The sequence below is a fragment of the Anolis sagrei genome, chromosome 6, assembly GCF_037176765.1.
Source record: "Anolis sagrei isolate rAnoSag1 chromosome 6, rAnoSag1.mat, whole genome shotgun sequence".
In the NCBI taxonomy this organism is placed as follows: Eukaryota; Metazoa; Chordata; class Lepidosauria; order Squamata; family Dactyloidae; genus Anolis; species Anolis sagrei.
This window is the reverse complement of record NC_090026.1, coordinates 24,095,328-24,111,598: the sequence shown is the minus strand read 5'-3', so window position 1 is coordinate 24,111,598 and position 16,271 is coordinate 24,095,328. Positions and strand designations below refer to the sequence as shown.

Below are 16,271 nucleotides of genomic sequence, written 5' to 3'. Positions count from 1 at the left end.
TTGTATTTACCAACAGGTTTCGTAACATGCCCAGGAGGCGGGCACTGAGATCTGGCAGTCTTCCCAGTGCTGAACACACCCTTTTGGGATATATATATAATATAAGTATCCAAAGCTTGCACTGTACATTAATGTGCTACAAGGTGGTTCTAATTTTGGGAGAGTGCTATTATCTACCTTTCCCTTGCTATAAGAAAAGAAGAAAGCAAGAACACCACTATGAAACACCAAGAACAAGCATTGTTGGGAAGGAGATTCATGGGATTGGTTTTGCTGATATTCTTGGAAGTGTTGATGGGTAAGTAGTATAATATGACCCTCACATCCTTGGGAGGGATACTTGAAAATCGGGATAATAGCAGACCCCATATTTTGGCTATATGTATGCCAGAAACATACCATAGCATTGCACTGGATGATCTAGAAAAGCATATAAATGCTTTCAGGACACTATTTTTGGGAACAAGGGTCAATGAAACCGTGGGGATCAAGTATGTGGATAAGGGGGTCATATTGTTGTATGTTTATTTCAATAAACAGATTTACCCAGTAGTAAAAGGCATGCCAGACATAGCTTTACCGGACAGTTCTTGGAAGCCCAGCTTTCCCGAGATTAGAAAAGATAAATCACTGTACTTTCACAGAATTTTCTAACTCAACTTAATTTTAGGGTGCGTTTAGCAAAGTTAAAGGTTTTCCCCTGACATTAAGTCTTGTCATCTCTGACTCTGAGGGTTGATGTTCATCTCCATTCCTAAACCGAAGAGCTGGTGTTGTCCATAGACACCTCCAAGGTCATGTGGCTGGCATGACTGCATGGAACGGTGTTGCCTTCCTGCCCAAACAGTACCTATTGTTCTTCTCACATTTGTATACTTTCGAACTGCTAGGTTGGCAAAAGCTGGGGCTAACAGTGGAAGCTCACATTGCTCACTGGATTCGAACCACCGACCTTTCAGTCAGCAAGCTTAGTAGCTCAGTGGTTTAACCTGCTGTGTCACTGGGGCCACCTAGGGCCATGATGGCGAACCTATGACACATGTGTCAGCACTGACACGCATAGCTATTTTCGATGACACGCGGCCGCATGCGGCCACATACACAGAAGAATGGGGCCACATCCTGAGAAGGACATTTCATCCTCAGCTCCTGCACCAGCATTTTTCTATAATGCCGAGATATAAGGCATTATAGAAAAAAGCAGGTAAGTTAAATAATTAGCTTTTTGGTTTATTAAATACAGTTATATATTGCAATAATATATTTTGTTATATTGGTGTTTTTTTCTCTCAAAGTGACACCCCACCTGAGTTATGCTCAGTTTTTTGGCGAGTTTTGACACACCAAGCTCAAAGGGTTGCCCATCACTGACCTAGGGTGTGTTTAGATTATCTAAAATTTGACAATTAAGTGCATGAGGGTTTTTTTTTCTTTACTTAATTTCCACCATTAACTGTGCAATACAGACTTAAAAGTCAGAATGATGAGACAGCCTTTAATCTTTTGTTGCGTTACCCAAATCAAGGAAGTCACATACCTTTAAAAGAAAACAATGAGACAGTTTCCTATGTCTTTCATTCCTGGGATAGTTCTGAATCAAAGCCTTTCAATCTAATAAGTCAAAAAGAGGAACATAGAGTTCTCTGTTGTCATTCTTTTGTTTAATATATACATTTCAAGGTTTTCAAAGCAATCCGAGGAAGGAGTCTCTTTGTTCAGAAAATATGGATGCAAATAAGTCAATGTGTGAGGTTTCGCCTAAGTTACTGAGGTGGTGGTTCAAATCTAGCCTTTGGAGGCCCAAAAAGCCAACTTCAAATGACAACTGAACGTTTAAATACTGAATCCATATCTCCCTTGGTCCTTATGCTAGATGCCTCAAGGATATTTTGGTTGGCATTGAGATTTAGTTCCCAGTTTCATTGGAAATTTCCAAAGGGACAGCTTCTAGAAAAAAGGGATCTTCCAATCATCAGGACATTGTGATAGATCCTTTAATATTTTTTACTGTGGTTTTGCTTGTCATTCGAGTTGTTGTGGCCATTTTTAATTTGAAATTCCAAATGGTAGAAGAACTTTATACAAACAAAAGATCTGACACGATAATAATAATTATTGGGAAACAGGAGAGAATGCCATTTGTCATTGTTGGTAAGCTTCCTAAAACAAGAAGGAAAACGTTGAGGAAACAAAAGAGGGGTTATGGTGCTGCTGTTAAAATTCTTGATATTAAAAATGATCAGAAAAGGGCTCTCCATGATACAGTTGGTAAAATTCCTGAGATTGTGAGGGGAAACAGGAGGTTTTGTGAACCCTTTTTGGAAGATTAAACACTGTACTGAACAAATTTCAACTGATAGCTAATGAGATATAACTTTGAGAGCAACACTAAAATTTGCTGGAAGAAAATCACTTATCTTTTCACACAATATAGTAACTTGATCATCCATCTATGATTATCACAAACCAAAAGCTCAATGCCAATTATGACAAAATTCTTCATTTGGATTCCGATTTGTATGATGTTACTACAGTTCTGACTTATTTTTTTTTCCCCATTTAGATACCCAGCTAAGTTCTGCTAGCAGAGGTGTGTACAATTCACATTTGTTTGTGTGATTTCTTAAGCTGGTTATTATTAGGTTTGTTATTGTCTCATCCAAATGCCCAAAGATGGTCTAAAGCAGTGGTTCCCAACCTGTGGTCCATGGACCACCAGTGGTCCGCAAGCATGAAAATATGGTCCGCAGCCTCACCATTACTACACTGTTGCCTCAAAATCATGTGGCAACAGGAGCAACTGGTCTCACGAAACCCTTTTATAGTGCCAAGGCAATGATGTCGGGAGGGGAGGAGGCTGACTACTCACAAAACATTACTGCTACCACATCAACTCTAGATTATTAAATATGGTTTTCTGTGGATGAGCAACTGGCAACTACTGAATGAGATATGTTCTGTATTAGAAACTAGAGCTGATGTAGACTATCCAATGCAATTTTCTGAATCAGCACCCCAAATAACCAAACTGAATCTAAAGTTGACCAAAAACTGATTTGTTACCCTTTTGGTACTAATGCTGGACATCGGCCCCTGGTCAAAGTGGTCTCTGGTCAAGTGGTCCCTGGTCAAAGTGGTTCCTGGTCAAGTGCCCCCTGGCCAAAGTGGTCCCTGGTTAAGTGGTCCTGATCAAAGTGGTTCCTGGTCAAGTGGTCCCTGATCAAAGTGTTTCCTGGTCAAAGTGGTCCCTGGTCAAGTGGTCCCTGGTCAAAGTGGTTCCTGGTCAAGTGGTCCCTGGTCAAAGTGGTCCCTGATCAAAGTGGTCCCTGGTCAAAAAAGGTTGGGAACCACTGGTCTAAAGAAACAGAATGGGAATAGGAAACGTAATTTACTAGCTCTACATATAACTCTATGGCTTCACAAAACTAGTATTATATGCCCTAAAAACAAAATAAACGTTGATGTTATCCCAAATTCTTTGGGCCAGAAATGTTTGAGATTTCAGTTCTTTTTGAAGTCTGGAATACCTGCATTTGCATACATGTACATAATCTGGAAATGGGATGCAAATATAAGCATGGCATTCATTTATGTTGGATATACATCCTAATACACATAGACTAAAGGTAATTTTATAAAATATTTTTATACACAAAACAAAGTTTGTGTACACTAAACCACCAGAAAACAAAGGTGGAACAATCTCAGCTACCCATGTGGATAATTTCAGATTTGGGATTCTAGATAAGGGATGTCCAAACTGTATTGCCTAAGAACACATTTGTTGTTAGCACAGCACCCAACACATCTGTCAATTGTATTTGAATCTTTTGTAGGCAAACTGACACCATTCACACATAAGATTAAGAATTCCGCAAGTCTGAGAAAGACGTAGATGTGTCTTGAACAAGAACATTTTAAACTGCAATTTGTTGTTACATGTCCCTCCTTGTACACATTAAAATCATTTTAAAAATCTATTAGAGTCATGTTAAAGCCATCTTTTCTAGACATCACTCTTCCATCCTCCCTGTTTTCTGTTTCCTAGAACGCGAATGTTCCATCTACTACTGTTAATAGCCATAGATTAAGCCAGCACTAGTTAATAGCCAGACCTAAACTGATAACAATCTCTTTTTCAGTATGTGGAAGACAGGGTTTTCTGAACCGGGTCGTAGGAGGGAAGGATTCCCAGGATGGAGAATGGCCTTGGCAGGTCAGCATCAAACTGAATGGGGAACACCACTGTGGAGGGTCCCTCATCAGTGATCAATGGGTTGTCACAGCCTCGCATTGCTTTAAACTGTGAGTATTAACTTGGTACCTTCTCGGTGTTCTTTGATCCTCCTGAACATCATATATACATGTTCTAAAGTGAACTTCAAGTTGTCAATACTGAAAATTTCACATTAATTTTGTGTTTCATAAATCTGACAGAACAGCATTTTATATAATACAATTTAACAATACATAACATTACAATTATAATCAATATAACTTGTGATATTCATTGTCTGACCTATTTTGGGTTAGTTTCACTTGGGTCCCACTGAAATTGGGGACATAAGACCTTCAGAGGTAGTGAGGTCTGTTGGAACTGTTGGAACTGTTCCAACAGACCTCACTACCTCTGAGGATGCTTGCCATAGATGCAGGCGAAACGTCAGGAGAGAATGCCTCTAGACCATGGCCATATAGCCTGAAAAAAACCTACAACAACCCAGTGATTCCGGCCATGAAAGCCTTCGACAATACAAGCTAAAATCATTTTAATTAACTCACTATTCACTAGCTACTGTTTCATTTGGATGGCATTCTGCTGGAAATGTACACAATCATAAATGAACTAACGCAAAAATGAATGGCTCCTTTGGACAACATTTATATGCAGCTAGGCTTATCAGACCTTTATTGCACAGTGCCTTGTTCTGCATGATCACAATTCACTAAGGAGCCCCCGGTGGTGCAGTGGGTTAAAGCCTTGTGTCGGCAGGATGGCTGACCAAAAGGTCAGTGGTTCGAGTCTAGGGAGCAGGATGATCTCCCATCTGTCAGCTCCAGCTTCCCATACGGGGACATGAGAGAAGCTTCCCACAGAATGGTAAAACATCCAGACATCCTCTCGGCAATGTTCTTGCAGATGGCCAATTCTCTCATACAAGAAGCAACTTGCAGTTTCTCAAGTCACTCCTGGCACACACACACACACACACACAAACCAGTTCACTAACCTGGTTGTGCATCATAGCAGCAACATAAGCTCAAAGGCCCTGATAAGTGATCTCATAATAATGTATTGTCGAAGGCTTTCATGGCCGGAATCACTCAGTTCTTGTGGGTTTTTTCGGGCTATATGGCTGTTATCGAGCTCTTTTGTGGGGCTCTCCCAGCGGGGGAGATCCCTGAAGACCGCTAAGGGGGTCTTTTGACCTCGGTGAGCAGCCAGCGAAAGCCAATCCAAAGCGCAAAATATTAAGAATTAATCTCACCAAAGGCTGAAGAGGTATCCAGTGACCGAAGCGTTTATTTCTGCGATTCAGCTGAAAAGGATGCGATTGCAGTGATAGTTCACATACAAGCATACATTCACAGAAGTTACAGGCATTTTTATATTGTCAGAACAAAGGAAAAACAGTTTGAAACTCCCGCCCGCCTTCCGTCAGCTGCCTTCGCCCTGATTGGCTGGCCCTGGAACAGCTGGGAGGAGGCTTGGCTGTACGCCCTGCCTCTTGACCAATCAACAAGCGTTGCTGCCTCCAGGGGGCCAATCGGCGCCTTCCTAGCGCCTCCGAAGATGGAGGCAGACAGGAGGCGGGACTCAGCTTGACAGCTCAGGGGAGGCGGGATGCCCGGGAGGCATCGCCAGCTGATTTCCGAGCCTTTGTGTTTGTCAGCGGGGTGGCAGACAGGAGGAACAAAGAGCTTCCTGGTTCGTTGATGAGATTTGGAGGAAATGTGAAAAGGGGCTGTTGATGGCATTTGGATCTCAAAACTCTGTAAACAGGGGGGCCCTGCAGACAAAGGAGCTTCACAAACACCATAAGTTGAGTTAATCAGTCTTTTACCGGAGTTTCTGTTGACCTATCTCTCAGCCCATTGTCTGCTCTGAAAATGAGCCTCGAGATAGGATCAATCATGGATCCATGCAGATGTAAATATGGACTGGTTTTCTTAGAGGACAAAGGATTTCCTCTTCACAGTAACCTCAGGTCACATTCCTTTCTGGGGCGAAGTTCAGAGGGAAAAGGTGGGGAGGGGAGTCAGGGTACATTTTATATGATATTCCACTGTATACATCTTATATGCTTCACATACTTCATACATTTCATAAATGAATCCCCATCCCCAACCCAGTAAAGTTTATTAAAGACAATAATATTTGATAATAAAAGTATTTCATTTCCGTCATAATCGCAGTCTTCTTGGTGAAGGCACGCGCAGGCTGAGGCTGTTGGTTCTCCCAGGAGAGCCTGGTTTGAGGTTTGTGTCCAAAAGTATGGCAGGGAAACAGTCCAAGACAATAAGGCAGAAAGTCAATAAGAGAAGGCAGAAGTCCAGTGATGGGCGCTGGATTGGGTAGTAGCAGAGTCCATAGTCCAGTGCACAAATCAGAGAGTTCACAAGGAGGAAACAGGAACCCAGTTATGCGCGCTGGGTCAGGAAGCAACAGAATCCATAGTTCGGCCCTTGGCGAACTATAAATACTGGGGGGGGGGGGATGCTTGGCATCATGGCCATGTTCTAGAGGCATTTCTCCTGACGTTTCGCCTGCATCTATGGCAGGCTTCCTCAGAGGTCTGCTGGAGCTGGGAAAAAAGGGGTTTATATATCTGTGGACTGACCAGGGTGAGACAAGAGGCTTTTGTAAGTTGGGCTAGGTGTGAATCTTTTCAACTGACCACCTTGATTAGCATACAATGGGCTGACTGTGCCTGGAGCAAACTCTTAATGAAAGGTGCTTAGATGTCCCTGCCTGTTTTTCTCTCTGCTGTTTTAATTTTAGAATTTTTTAATACTGGTAGCCAGATTTTGTTCATTTTCATGGTTTCTTCCTTTCTGTTGAAATTGTCCACATGTTTGTGGATTTCAATGGCTTCTCTGTGTAGTCTGACATGGTGGTTGTGAGAGTGGTCCAGCACCTCTGTGTTCTCAAATAATATGCTGTGTCCAGGCTGGTTCATCAGGTGCTCTGCTATGGCTGACTTCTCTGGTTGGAGTAGTCTGCAGTGCCTTTCATGTTCCTGGATTCTTGTTTGGGCGCTGCGTTTGGTGATCTCGTAATATTTTTAGCCTGTATTCCTTTACTGGTCAATTTATTCTGTTCATTTCCTTTTACTTATATCATTGTCGCAGTCACATAAATTGAACTTTTAAAAAATTATTTTTGAATGCAAACTAGAAAAATATTTGGTGAAGACATTTCTTGAAATGTGTGATAACATCCATTCAGAACACTATATTATTAGGAGGAAACAAATCCCCATAATCTTTTATTTTCTCTCTTCTCTAGAGTTGATTCGCCTTCTAATTTCACAGTCCTGCTTGGAGCACTGAAACTCTTAAGCCCAGGTCCTTATTCCACCACGACTGGGGTGAGAAACATTGTCACCAATCCAGAATATGAAGCAGGGGGTATGAGGAGTGGAGACATTGCCCTAGTACAACTGGATCGACCAGTGGAATTCTCCAGCCATATCACCCCCATCTGTGTCCCTGATGCCAATGTCAACTTCCAACCAGGACTCAAGTGCTGGGTCACAGGCTGGGGAGATGTGCAAGAAAGAGGTAAGTGCAGAAGAAGAACCAAAATGCATGCATATCATCTTCAACTACAATTGTAGTGGCGCAATGGGTTAACCCTTGTGCCGGCAAGACTGCTGACCAAAAGGTCAGCAGTTCAAATCCAGGGAGTGGGGTGAGCTCCCATCTGTCAGCTCCAGCTTCCGATGTGGGGACATGAGAGAAACCTCCAACAGGATGGTAAAACATCTGGGCGTCCCTTGGGCAACATCCTTATAGACGGCCAATTCTCTCACACCAGAAGCGATTTGCAGTTTCTCGGGTTGCTCCTTACATGGAAAAAAGCCCGGTCCTGATTTGGCATCCTACTTCTTCAGTTTCTCTCTACTCTTCCTGCTTTGTCCTTGGCTTACACTAATTGCAGCAAACTGAGTTCAAAGTGCAGGGTAATGGAGGTAGAAGGATCTTGCCCTTCCCAATAGACAATAGCCCACTGCTGCAGCCACTCCTAACTTGTCTGTTAAGTTTTTCCATCTTGGTCATACTTTCATGTTGTTTGGCCTCATGGGTCCTAATTTTCATCAATTAAATGTTGGTGCGGGCTATAATTCCAATTCCCTGCAACACCACGAAAATTAGAAGAGTGATTCCCAGTCTCAGGAAGCAAAATGTTTAGTTGGCAATCAACAAATTAGAGCGAAACTGTACTGCAGATTTTTATTGTCTTCATATTCATTCCTTCTTCTCATCGAATACTGAGAATTATCACTTTGTGCATGAGGGTGCATGCTAAGAATCATTCACAGATTACTGTTAATGTACATCATCAAAGTCCAATTCCCAAGATTGCCTGAGAGGAAGCCATGACAATTATAGCTCTATAACAATGATATATGTTTATTGCTGTAGATGTGCCCGTAGGCAATGAGAGTCCATGGCTATGGTTGATTGAATTCATACTGTTTTGGGTTCTGTCTTTGATTATGCTAGTTAATCCCTGACAATACCAGTTCACAGAGCTCAGTGAGGAGGACGGAAGTCAATTTATTCAGGACCGTTGTGCCTTTCACTGTTATGTCATGATGAAATACAGAAATGAATCCTTCAACAGATGGCAATTTCAGTTAATCAACAATCCCCCAAAGCCCCTTATAGCAAAAATAATAGAACACCCTCCCTTTTGGCCTTTCGTAAGGGCCTGAAAACATGGCTTTTCGAGATGGCCTTCAATTGAGTGCTATGTTATTGGAAATGACGACCGGAATGGACTACGACTATGAGAATGATTATGTCCCCATGATATGACGAAGCGGATTTTTAGTATAAGTAGATGTTTGTAGTAGTAGAATGTTGGTTACTGTCTTGATTTATTGTAAACTGTCTTTTTGTATGTTGTTGTACACCGCCACGAATCGCCCTAGGGCTGAGAGCGGCGGTTAATAAGTGCAAGTAATAAATAAATAATAAATAATAACACATCATTTTTTTAAAAATCAATATGAAAACATAATACCTATTGGAGGCACTATCCTAAACAATTCTAGGACCAAAATGCACATATTGTCATTGTAAAAAAAATAAGACTAGTGGCATTTTAAAGAGGGAGTTCATCTACTGTGTCATCTACTGTTGACAAGTTGTATTCTGCCACCTCACTGGACCCTGGAGTCTCAGAGATCTGCAGGAGGAGTGTAAGCTCACAGGTTCAATCAAGCTGGTAAATTTTTGACTATAGCCCAAGTATATATGGAGCCCCAAGTGGCGCAGTGGGTTAAAGTGCTGAGCTGCTGAGCTTGCTGTCCGAAAGGTCGCAGGTACGAATCCGGGGAGTGGTGTGAGCTCCCACTGTTAGCCCCAGCTTCAGCCAGCCTAGCAGTTTGAAAACATACAAATCTGAGTAGATCGATAGGTACCACTCCAGCGGGAAGTTAACAGTGCTCCATGCAGTCATGATGGCAACATGACCTTGGAAGTGGCTACAGACAACACCAGCTCTTCGGCTTAGAAATGGAGATGAGCACCAACCCCCAGAGTCAACACGGCTAGACAATGTCAGGGGAAAACCTTCACCTGGATCATCAATGTTGCAATCCCAGGTGACAGCAGAATTGATAAAAAAAAAAAACAGGAAAAGCTTAAATGATATGAGGATTTAAAGATCAAACTGCAAAGACTCTGGCATAAGCCAGTAAAGGTGGTCCCAGTGGTGATTGGCACACTAGGTGCAGTACCTAAAGACCTTGGTCTGCACTTAAAAACAATCAGTGCTGATAAAATTACCATCTGTCGGCTGCAAAAGGCTACCCTACTCAGATCTGTATGCATTATTCACTGAAACATCACACAATCCTAGACACTTGGGAAGTGTCTGACACATGATTGGATACAAAAGCCAGCATAGTGATCTTGTTGGCTGTGAACTAATCTGGTTGTATATCAAATAATAATAATAATAATAATAATAATAATAATAATAACAACAACAACAACTTAAAATGATTTATTACTCACTTCTCCTTTCAGCTTGAAAGCTAAGTACAGAGGGCCATTTTTTGTGTCAGAAGCAACTTGAGAAATTGCAAATTGCTTCTAATGTTTGCTTTTGATGTGAGAGAATTGGCCATCAGCAATGCCGCCTGGATGTTTTGATGTTTTACCATCCTTGTGGGAGGCTTCTCTAATGTCCCCATATGGGGAGCTGGAGCTGACAGAGAGAGCTCATCTACAGTCTCCCCAGATTAAAACCTCTGTCGGTCTTCACTCCTGCCGGCACATGGGTTTAACCCATTGCACCAACAGGGGCTCCTACAGAGGACCATGACGTCACCAAAAATTGGCTAACAATGACAGAATGGCCATAGAATGGTCTGGATACTATTGGACAGTCTAGATTGGAATGGCTCTCTGTCAGGATGGCTTTGATTACATTTTCTTGCCCTGGTGAAGTGAGTTGGACTGGATGGCCTTAAGTATTTTCTATTAGTCATGGGAGTTCTGTGTGGGAAGTTTGTCCCAATTCTATCGTTGGTGGGGTTCAGAATGTTCTTTGGTTGTAGGTGCACTATAAATCCCAGTAACTGCAACTCCCTAATGTCAAGGTCTATTTTCCCCAAACTCCATCTGTATTCATATTTGGGCATATGAAATATTCATACCAATTTTGGTCCAGATCAGGCATGTAGGCTTGAGCCCCCCCCCCCCTCCCCCCCCCCCCCCCCCCCCGAAATTCTCATGGTGGTTTGCGAAAAGGCCTTACTGGTGCATTATTTAAACTGTTATGTTTATTCATATCATGATCTGATCACCATACTCAATATATCCTATATGCATCGGGGTATTGGGGTAATGATACAAACTGTTTGCTAGACTAGACCCTCTTTCACTCAGACTCAGCCCCCCCCCCCCCCGAAACTCAGCCCCCCCCCCCCCCCGAAACCCCCCCTGAAAAAATTCACACACACACACACACACACACCGAAACGAAATCCTGGCTACAGGCCTGGTCCAGATCCATCATTGTTTGAGTCCACAGTGCTCTCTGGATGTAGGTGAACTACAATTCCCAAACTTAAGGTCAATGCTCACCAAACCCTTCTAGTGTTTTCTGTTGGTCATGGGAGTCCTGTGTGCCACGTTTGGTTCAATTCCATTGTTGATGGAGTTCAGAATTACAACATTAGAGGAAATGTGGATGCCTCATAAATTTCATATGGTTTTCTTAGTCAAGAAGATGGTTTTGCTGTTTCCTTCCTCTGAAATAATAGCCTGCAAAACCTGGCATTCATTGTCAGTCTCCTATCCAAGTACGACTAAGTATGACCCTGCTGAATTTTAAGGGCAGTGTTTCTCAAACTCTGCTCCTCCAGGGATTGGACTTCAGCTCCCAAAAACCCCTGCCAGTTCACCATTTGTTAGGAATTGTCAGAGCTGAAGTCCAAAATACTATTTGTATAACGTATTTGGGGGCTTCATACTGGAGGTAATCTCTACATCAATAAAATATGATTCTTTAAGTACTAGATTGGAAAGAGATGCATACATGGTGGTACTCTGAATTTGAGAGTATAGATAAATAAAGAAATTGAGATGATTGGGTAATACAAGACATAGGTGTGCCCACATTGCTCATGTAAAGCAGACATTAAGAAAATGAGATCCAGTCAAAAGAGCCAAAGATCCAGTCAGAGTAGGTGTGACCAACTCCTGGCTGGTGATGAATTAGCAAATCAAGATTAACAGTGTACACAAAACGCCTAAACACAGACAATGACCTTTTGTCGTAAATGAGCCACTCCTACTCATTTTGAGCCCAAATCAGTTGGTGTCAGATCTGTAAATAAATCTCAGCTCACAAAGAAATCTCCCTTTGGAAAACTTTAAAAGCTTTCATGTGAATATGCGAACCTTTCCATTTCTAGTCCATCTTGCAGTTTTTCTCATCCAATTTTGCATTCTAATATTTCTGAATTAATCTGTGATATCCTTTGCATTCTATTCACACATGATTTTGCAGTGTGTTTTGCATCATGTATGCATTCCTTCACAGTATCAATCTTTTCTCAAAATCCTTGTGGAAAATAATACAGTGCAACAGTTGAGAACTGTATCAAAACATGGAGGATTTGATTAGATTTTAGCTATAGGATTTAAGTTATAACTAACTTTTCCCACTGACTTCTATGCAGCATAAGTTCACCTAACTTACCTTTCTCATAGAAATGGGAAATCAGATTAATTGCTATGTTTAGATCCACACATGTAGCAGAAAGGTAAGGATCACATTATATCTTGTCAGAATTCAAGATCAAATTCCTCAAGCAACCTAATTATGTTATAGAACAGCGTTTCTCAACCCAGGGGTCAGGACCCCTGAGGTGGTTGCGAGCGTGTGTCAGAGGGGTTGCCAAAGACCATCAGAAAACACAATATTTTCTGTTTGTCATGGGGGTTTTGTGTGGGAATTTTGACCCAATTCTATTGTTGGTGGGGTTCAGAATGCTCTTTGATTGTAGGTGAACTATAAATCCCAGCAACTACAACTCCCAAATGTCAAAGACTATTTTCCCCAACCTCCAACAGTGTTCACATTTGGGCATATTGAGTATCCATGCCAAGTTTGGTCCAGATCCATCATTGTTTGAGTCCACAGTGCTCTCAGAATGTAAGTGAACTACAACTCCAAAACGCAAGGTCAATGCCCACCAAAACCTTCGAGTATTTTCTGTTGGTCATGAGAGTTCTGTGTGCCAAGTTTGGTTCACTTCCTTTGTTGGTGGAGTTCAGAATGCTCTTTGATTGTCGGTGAACTATAAATCTCAGCAACTACAACTCCCAAATGACAAAATTAATGCCCCTCCATTTCCACCAGTATGGATGAATCAGACATTTGTGCCAAATTTGGTCCAGTGAATGAAAGTACATCCTGCATCTCTGATATTTACATTACGATTCATAACAGTAGCAAAATTAGTTATGAAGACGTAATGAAAATAATGCTATGGTTGGGGGTCACCACAACATGAGAAACTGTATTAAGGGGTAATTAGGCATTAGGAAGGTTGGGAAACACTGTTCTAGAATATCTCAAGAAACTATCATTCTCTCCACACTGGTTTCCATATTTCCCATTTTTAATATCACAATGCATCTCTTGAAATTCAGTCTCTTATTTTGTCCTTGCAGAAAGGCACCTCACATCTGATACTCTACAAAAGCTGGAGGTTCCCATCATCAGCACCAACAACTGCAATGCCCTGTACAACCAAGGCTCCAGAGAGCTTGAAGACACAAAGGATATTAAAAGAGACATGATATGTGCTGGTTTTGCGGCTGGGAGACGAGATGCCTGCCAGGTGAGAGCCAGCTTAGCTTTAGTCAATTATGAAAAGAATGGGAAATAGATGTTTATTTTACTACATTTCCCAGATGCTACAGGTGGGAAATTGATGGTAATCCCCCAAATTAATATATCCAAGATCTGATTGTAGGATTAGACAAGTGCTCAGATTACAAAATGACATGTGGAGCTTTCCATCACCTTTCATAACATTACACTTAGCTTTCTGATTTTAGAAATTGTTTGAATCCCAGGATTTGACTATCACAGAAATTAAGCCATGGGTGGTACACAAAGATTTGATTAAGAACTCCATATATACGTAATTTGGACACATGATTCAGATACAGCATCATCAGCCTGAGACCACTGCCTTTACTGAGATTCATTGCCAATAGACTAGGACCTCCATTCTGTTACTGCCACCCTCCCAAGATGCCATGCTTCTGAATATTATGTCATTCTATGGCATTGTGGATATAAAACATGGTGAGCATTATGCTTTTTATAGTAGCCACCGTGCTCACCATCAATCTATATAAATAAAAATGTAATGTTTGTTTGTGGGATTAACATAACTCCAAAACCACTGGACGAATTGACACCAAATCAGGCCAACAAGTGACCATCACTTATAAAAACACTGAAAAACACAACAGAAGAGACTTTAAAAGCCAAAGAAACAAAATTACATTACAATGCATGGAACAAACCCCATATATATACGCAAACACGCATATACACATATACACAAACATATACACACACAAAACACATATACACAGACTGGGCCACAGCAACGCATGGCAGGGAATGGCTAGTAATACTATAAAATCCTTTATAGATTACTGCAACACACTCTACATGGGGTTGCCTTCAAGACTGTTCGGAAGCTATAAATGGTCCAACGAGTGGCAGCCAGGTTTCTAACAGGAGTGGTATACAGGGCATACAACTCCATTGTTACAACAGCTCCACTGGCTGCCAGTTTGCTACTGAGCACTATTCAAAGTGCTGGCTTTGACCTATAAATCCCTAAACAGTTCCGGCCCAACTTACCTATCTGAACGTATCTCCCTCTACAATGCACCATGGAGGTTAAGATCTTCTGAGGATGCTCTGCTCTCGATCCTGCCTTCTTCGCAGGCTTGTTTGGCAGGGACGAGAGATAGGGCCTTCTCAGTGGTGGCTCCTCAGCTATGGAACCCCCTCCCCAGCGAAATTAGAGCAGCGCCCCCCCTCCTGACTTTCAGGAAAAAAGTTAAAACCTGGTTATGGGACCAAGCTAGTGCAATATGAGTATACAGAATTGTGAAATGACTAATGGAATGGCTTTGGATTTTACTCTGGATGACGTGATTTTAATAATTGTTTTAATGCTGTTGTTGTTTTTTGAGTTTTAATGCATATGTTTATTTTTATTTATTATTTATTTATTTAAAACGTTTATATTCCCCCCCTTCTCACCCTGAAGGGGACTCAAGGTGGAGCACAGCATATATACGGCAAACATTCAATGTCAGGACATGATATCATTAGATGCATACATAAACATTAAAAACATTTGTCTCAATATTAAAATACACTGTTTAAAACCCGTCTTGATCATCTGTGTCTGATCTAATTGGCCTGGTAAGGTATCACTGCTTTATTGCACTGTATTTATGTATATGTACAGCATCAAAATACTGCCTGTTCTGAGCCGCTCTGAGTCCCCCTGCTGGGGTGAGAAGGGGGGGATATAAATGTAGTAAATATATAAATAAATACATAATGGGCCATTGCCTTTCAGGAGAATTTAGATGGGGGCCACAACAGTGACTGTGGGGCACCCATTGGTCTGCCAAAGGTCCATCAGCCTTAGAATTGACATGGACTCAGTTCCTCTTTCAAATTAGTGAAGGGTTCCCACTGCTGATTTGATCACAAACATAATTACTATTGTTTGTTCTCATGTACAATAGCATCTCCTCCTATGGCCATACCTACATTTCTCATAATCTGTCCACATTCTTTTTTGCACAGGGTGATTCTGGAGGCCCTCTGGCCTGCCAGTTGGGAAACTGTTGGCTCCTTGCTGGCGTGGTCAGCTGGGGAGAAGGCTGTGCACAGAAGAACCGCCCAGGGGTCTATGCTCGTGTCACCTTTTACCAACCCTGGATTCACAGTGTCATACCGGAGCTGAAGTTCACAAGTATCAGGGGCCATTGGACAACAGTGAACAACAAAGGTGCCACCAGCAGTGCATCAACTGGCAGTTTTAGCCTCCTCTCTGCCATTTTTGCCACTATCGTTTTGCTATTATCTTCGGAATAGACTCTACAGAGAAAACAGATTGGTTTTCCTTGGATTCCTTTTTTTTTTTTTTTTTTTTTGCTAAATCTACTTGAAATAAATAATCAGACTCATATTTGCCAATGAGATCATGAAGGAGACGTCAGCTACTCAACTTTTAAGAAGAGTGTACAGAAATATGCATTATTTTATCCGGAAACTCAGATTTACAGGTTATGTTGTTGTTTTTAGACTCAGAATAGCAACAGAACCAGATTTTGTGCAAGCTGACTAAAGCCTAAAGATATACATCCAAGCATAGTTTTCAACCTTGAGGAGCCGTTCCCAACCCATCAGGGATATTGTCTATGGTGGACAGGACATTTTACCGAACTCTCACAATTTGCTCCAGACTTACTGA

At 41.7% G+C, this 16,271-nt stretch overlaps 1 protein-coding gene across 1 annotated transcript; it reads left to right on the top strand.

The window, feature by feature from the left end:
• The first annotated feature begins 294 nt into the window (after positions 1-294).
• On the top strand, positions 295-15,922 carry LOC132779508 (serine protease 27-like). The gene is made up of 5 exons (XM_067470504.1): positions 295-298; positions 4,143-4,305; positions 7,511-7,785; positions 13,423-13,592; positions 15,602-15,922. Exons 1-5 carry the CDS (start codon positions 295-297, stop codon positions 15,890-15,892), a joined length of 903 nt encoding a protein of 300 aa, XP_067326605.1. The 3' UTR covers positions 15,893-15,922.
• Positions 15,923-16,271: the final 349 nt, after the last annotated feature.

Coding starts and splice junctions, on each gene's coding strand:
- LOC132779508 (XM_067470504.1), top strand. Junction 4,306..7,510: donor GCCTCGCATTGCTTTAAACT/GTGAGTATTAAC, acceptor TCTCTTCTCTAG/AGTTGATTCGCCTTCTAATT. Junction 7,786..13,422: donor GGGAGATGTGCAAGAAAGAG/GTAAGTGCAGAA, acceptor TTGTCCTTGCAG/AAAGGCACCTCACATCTGAT.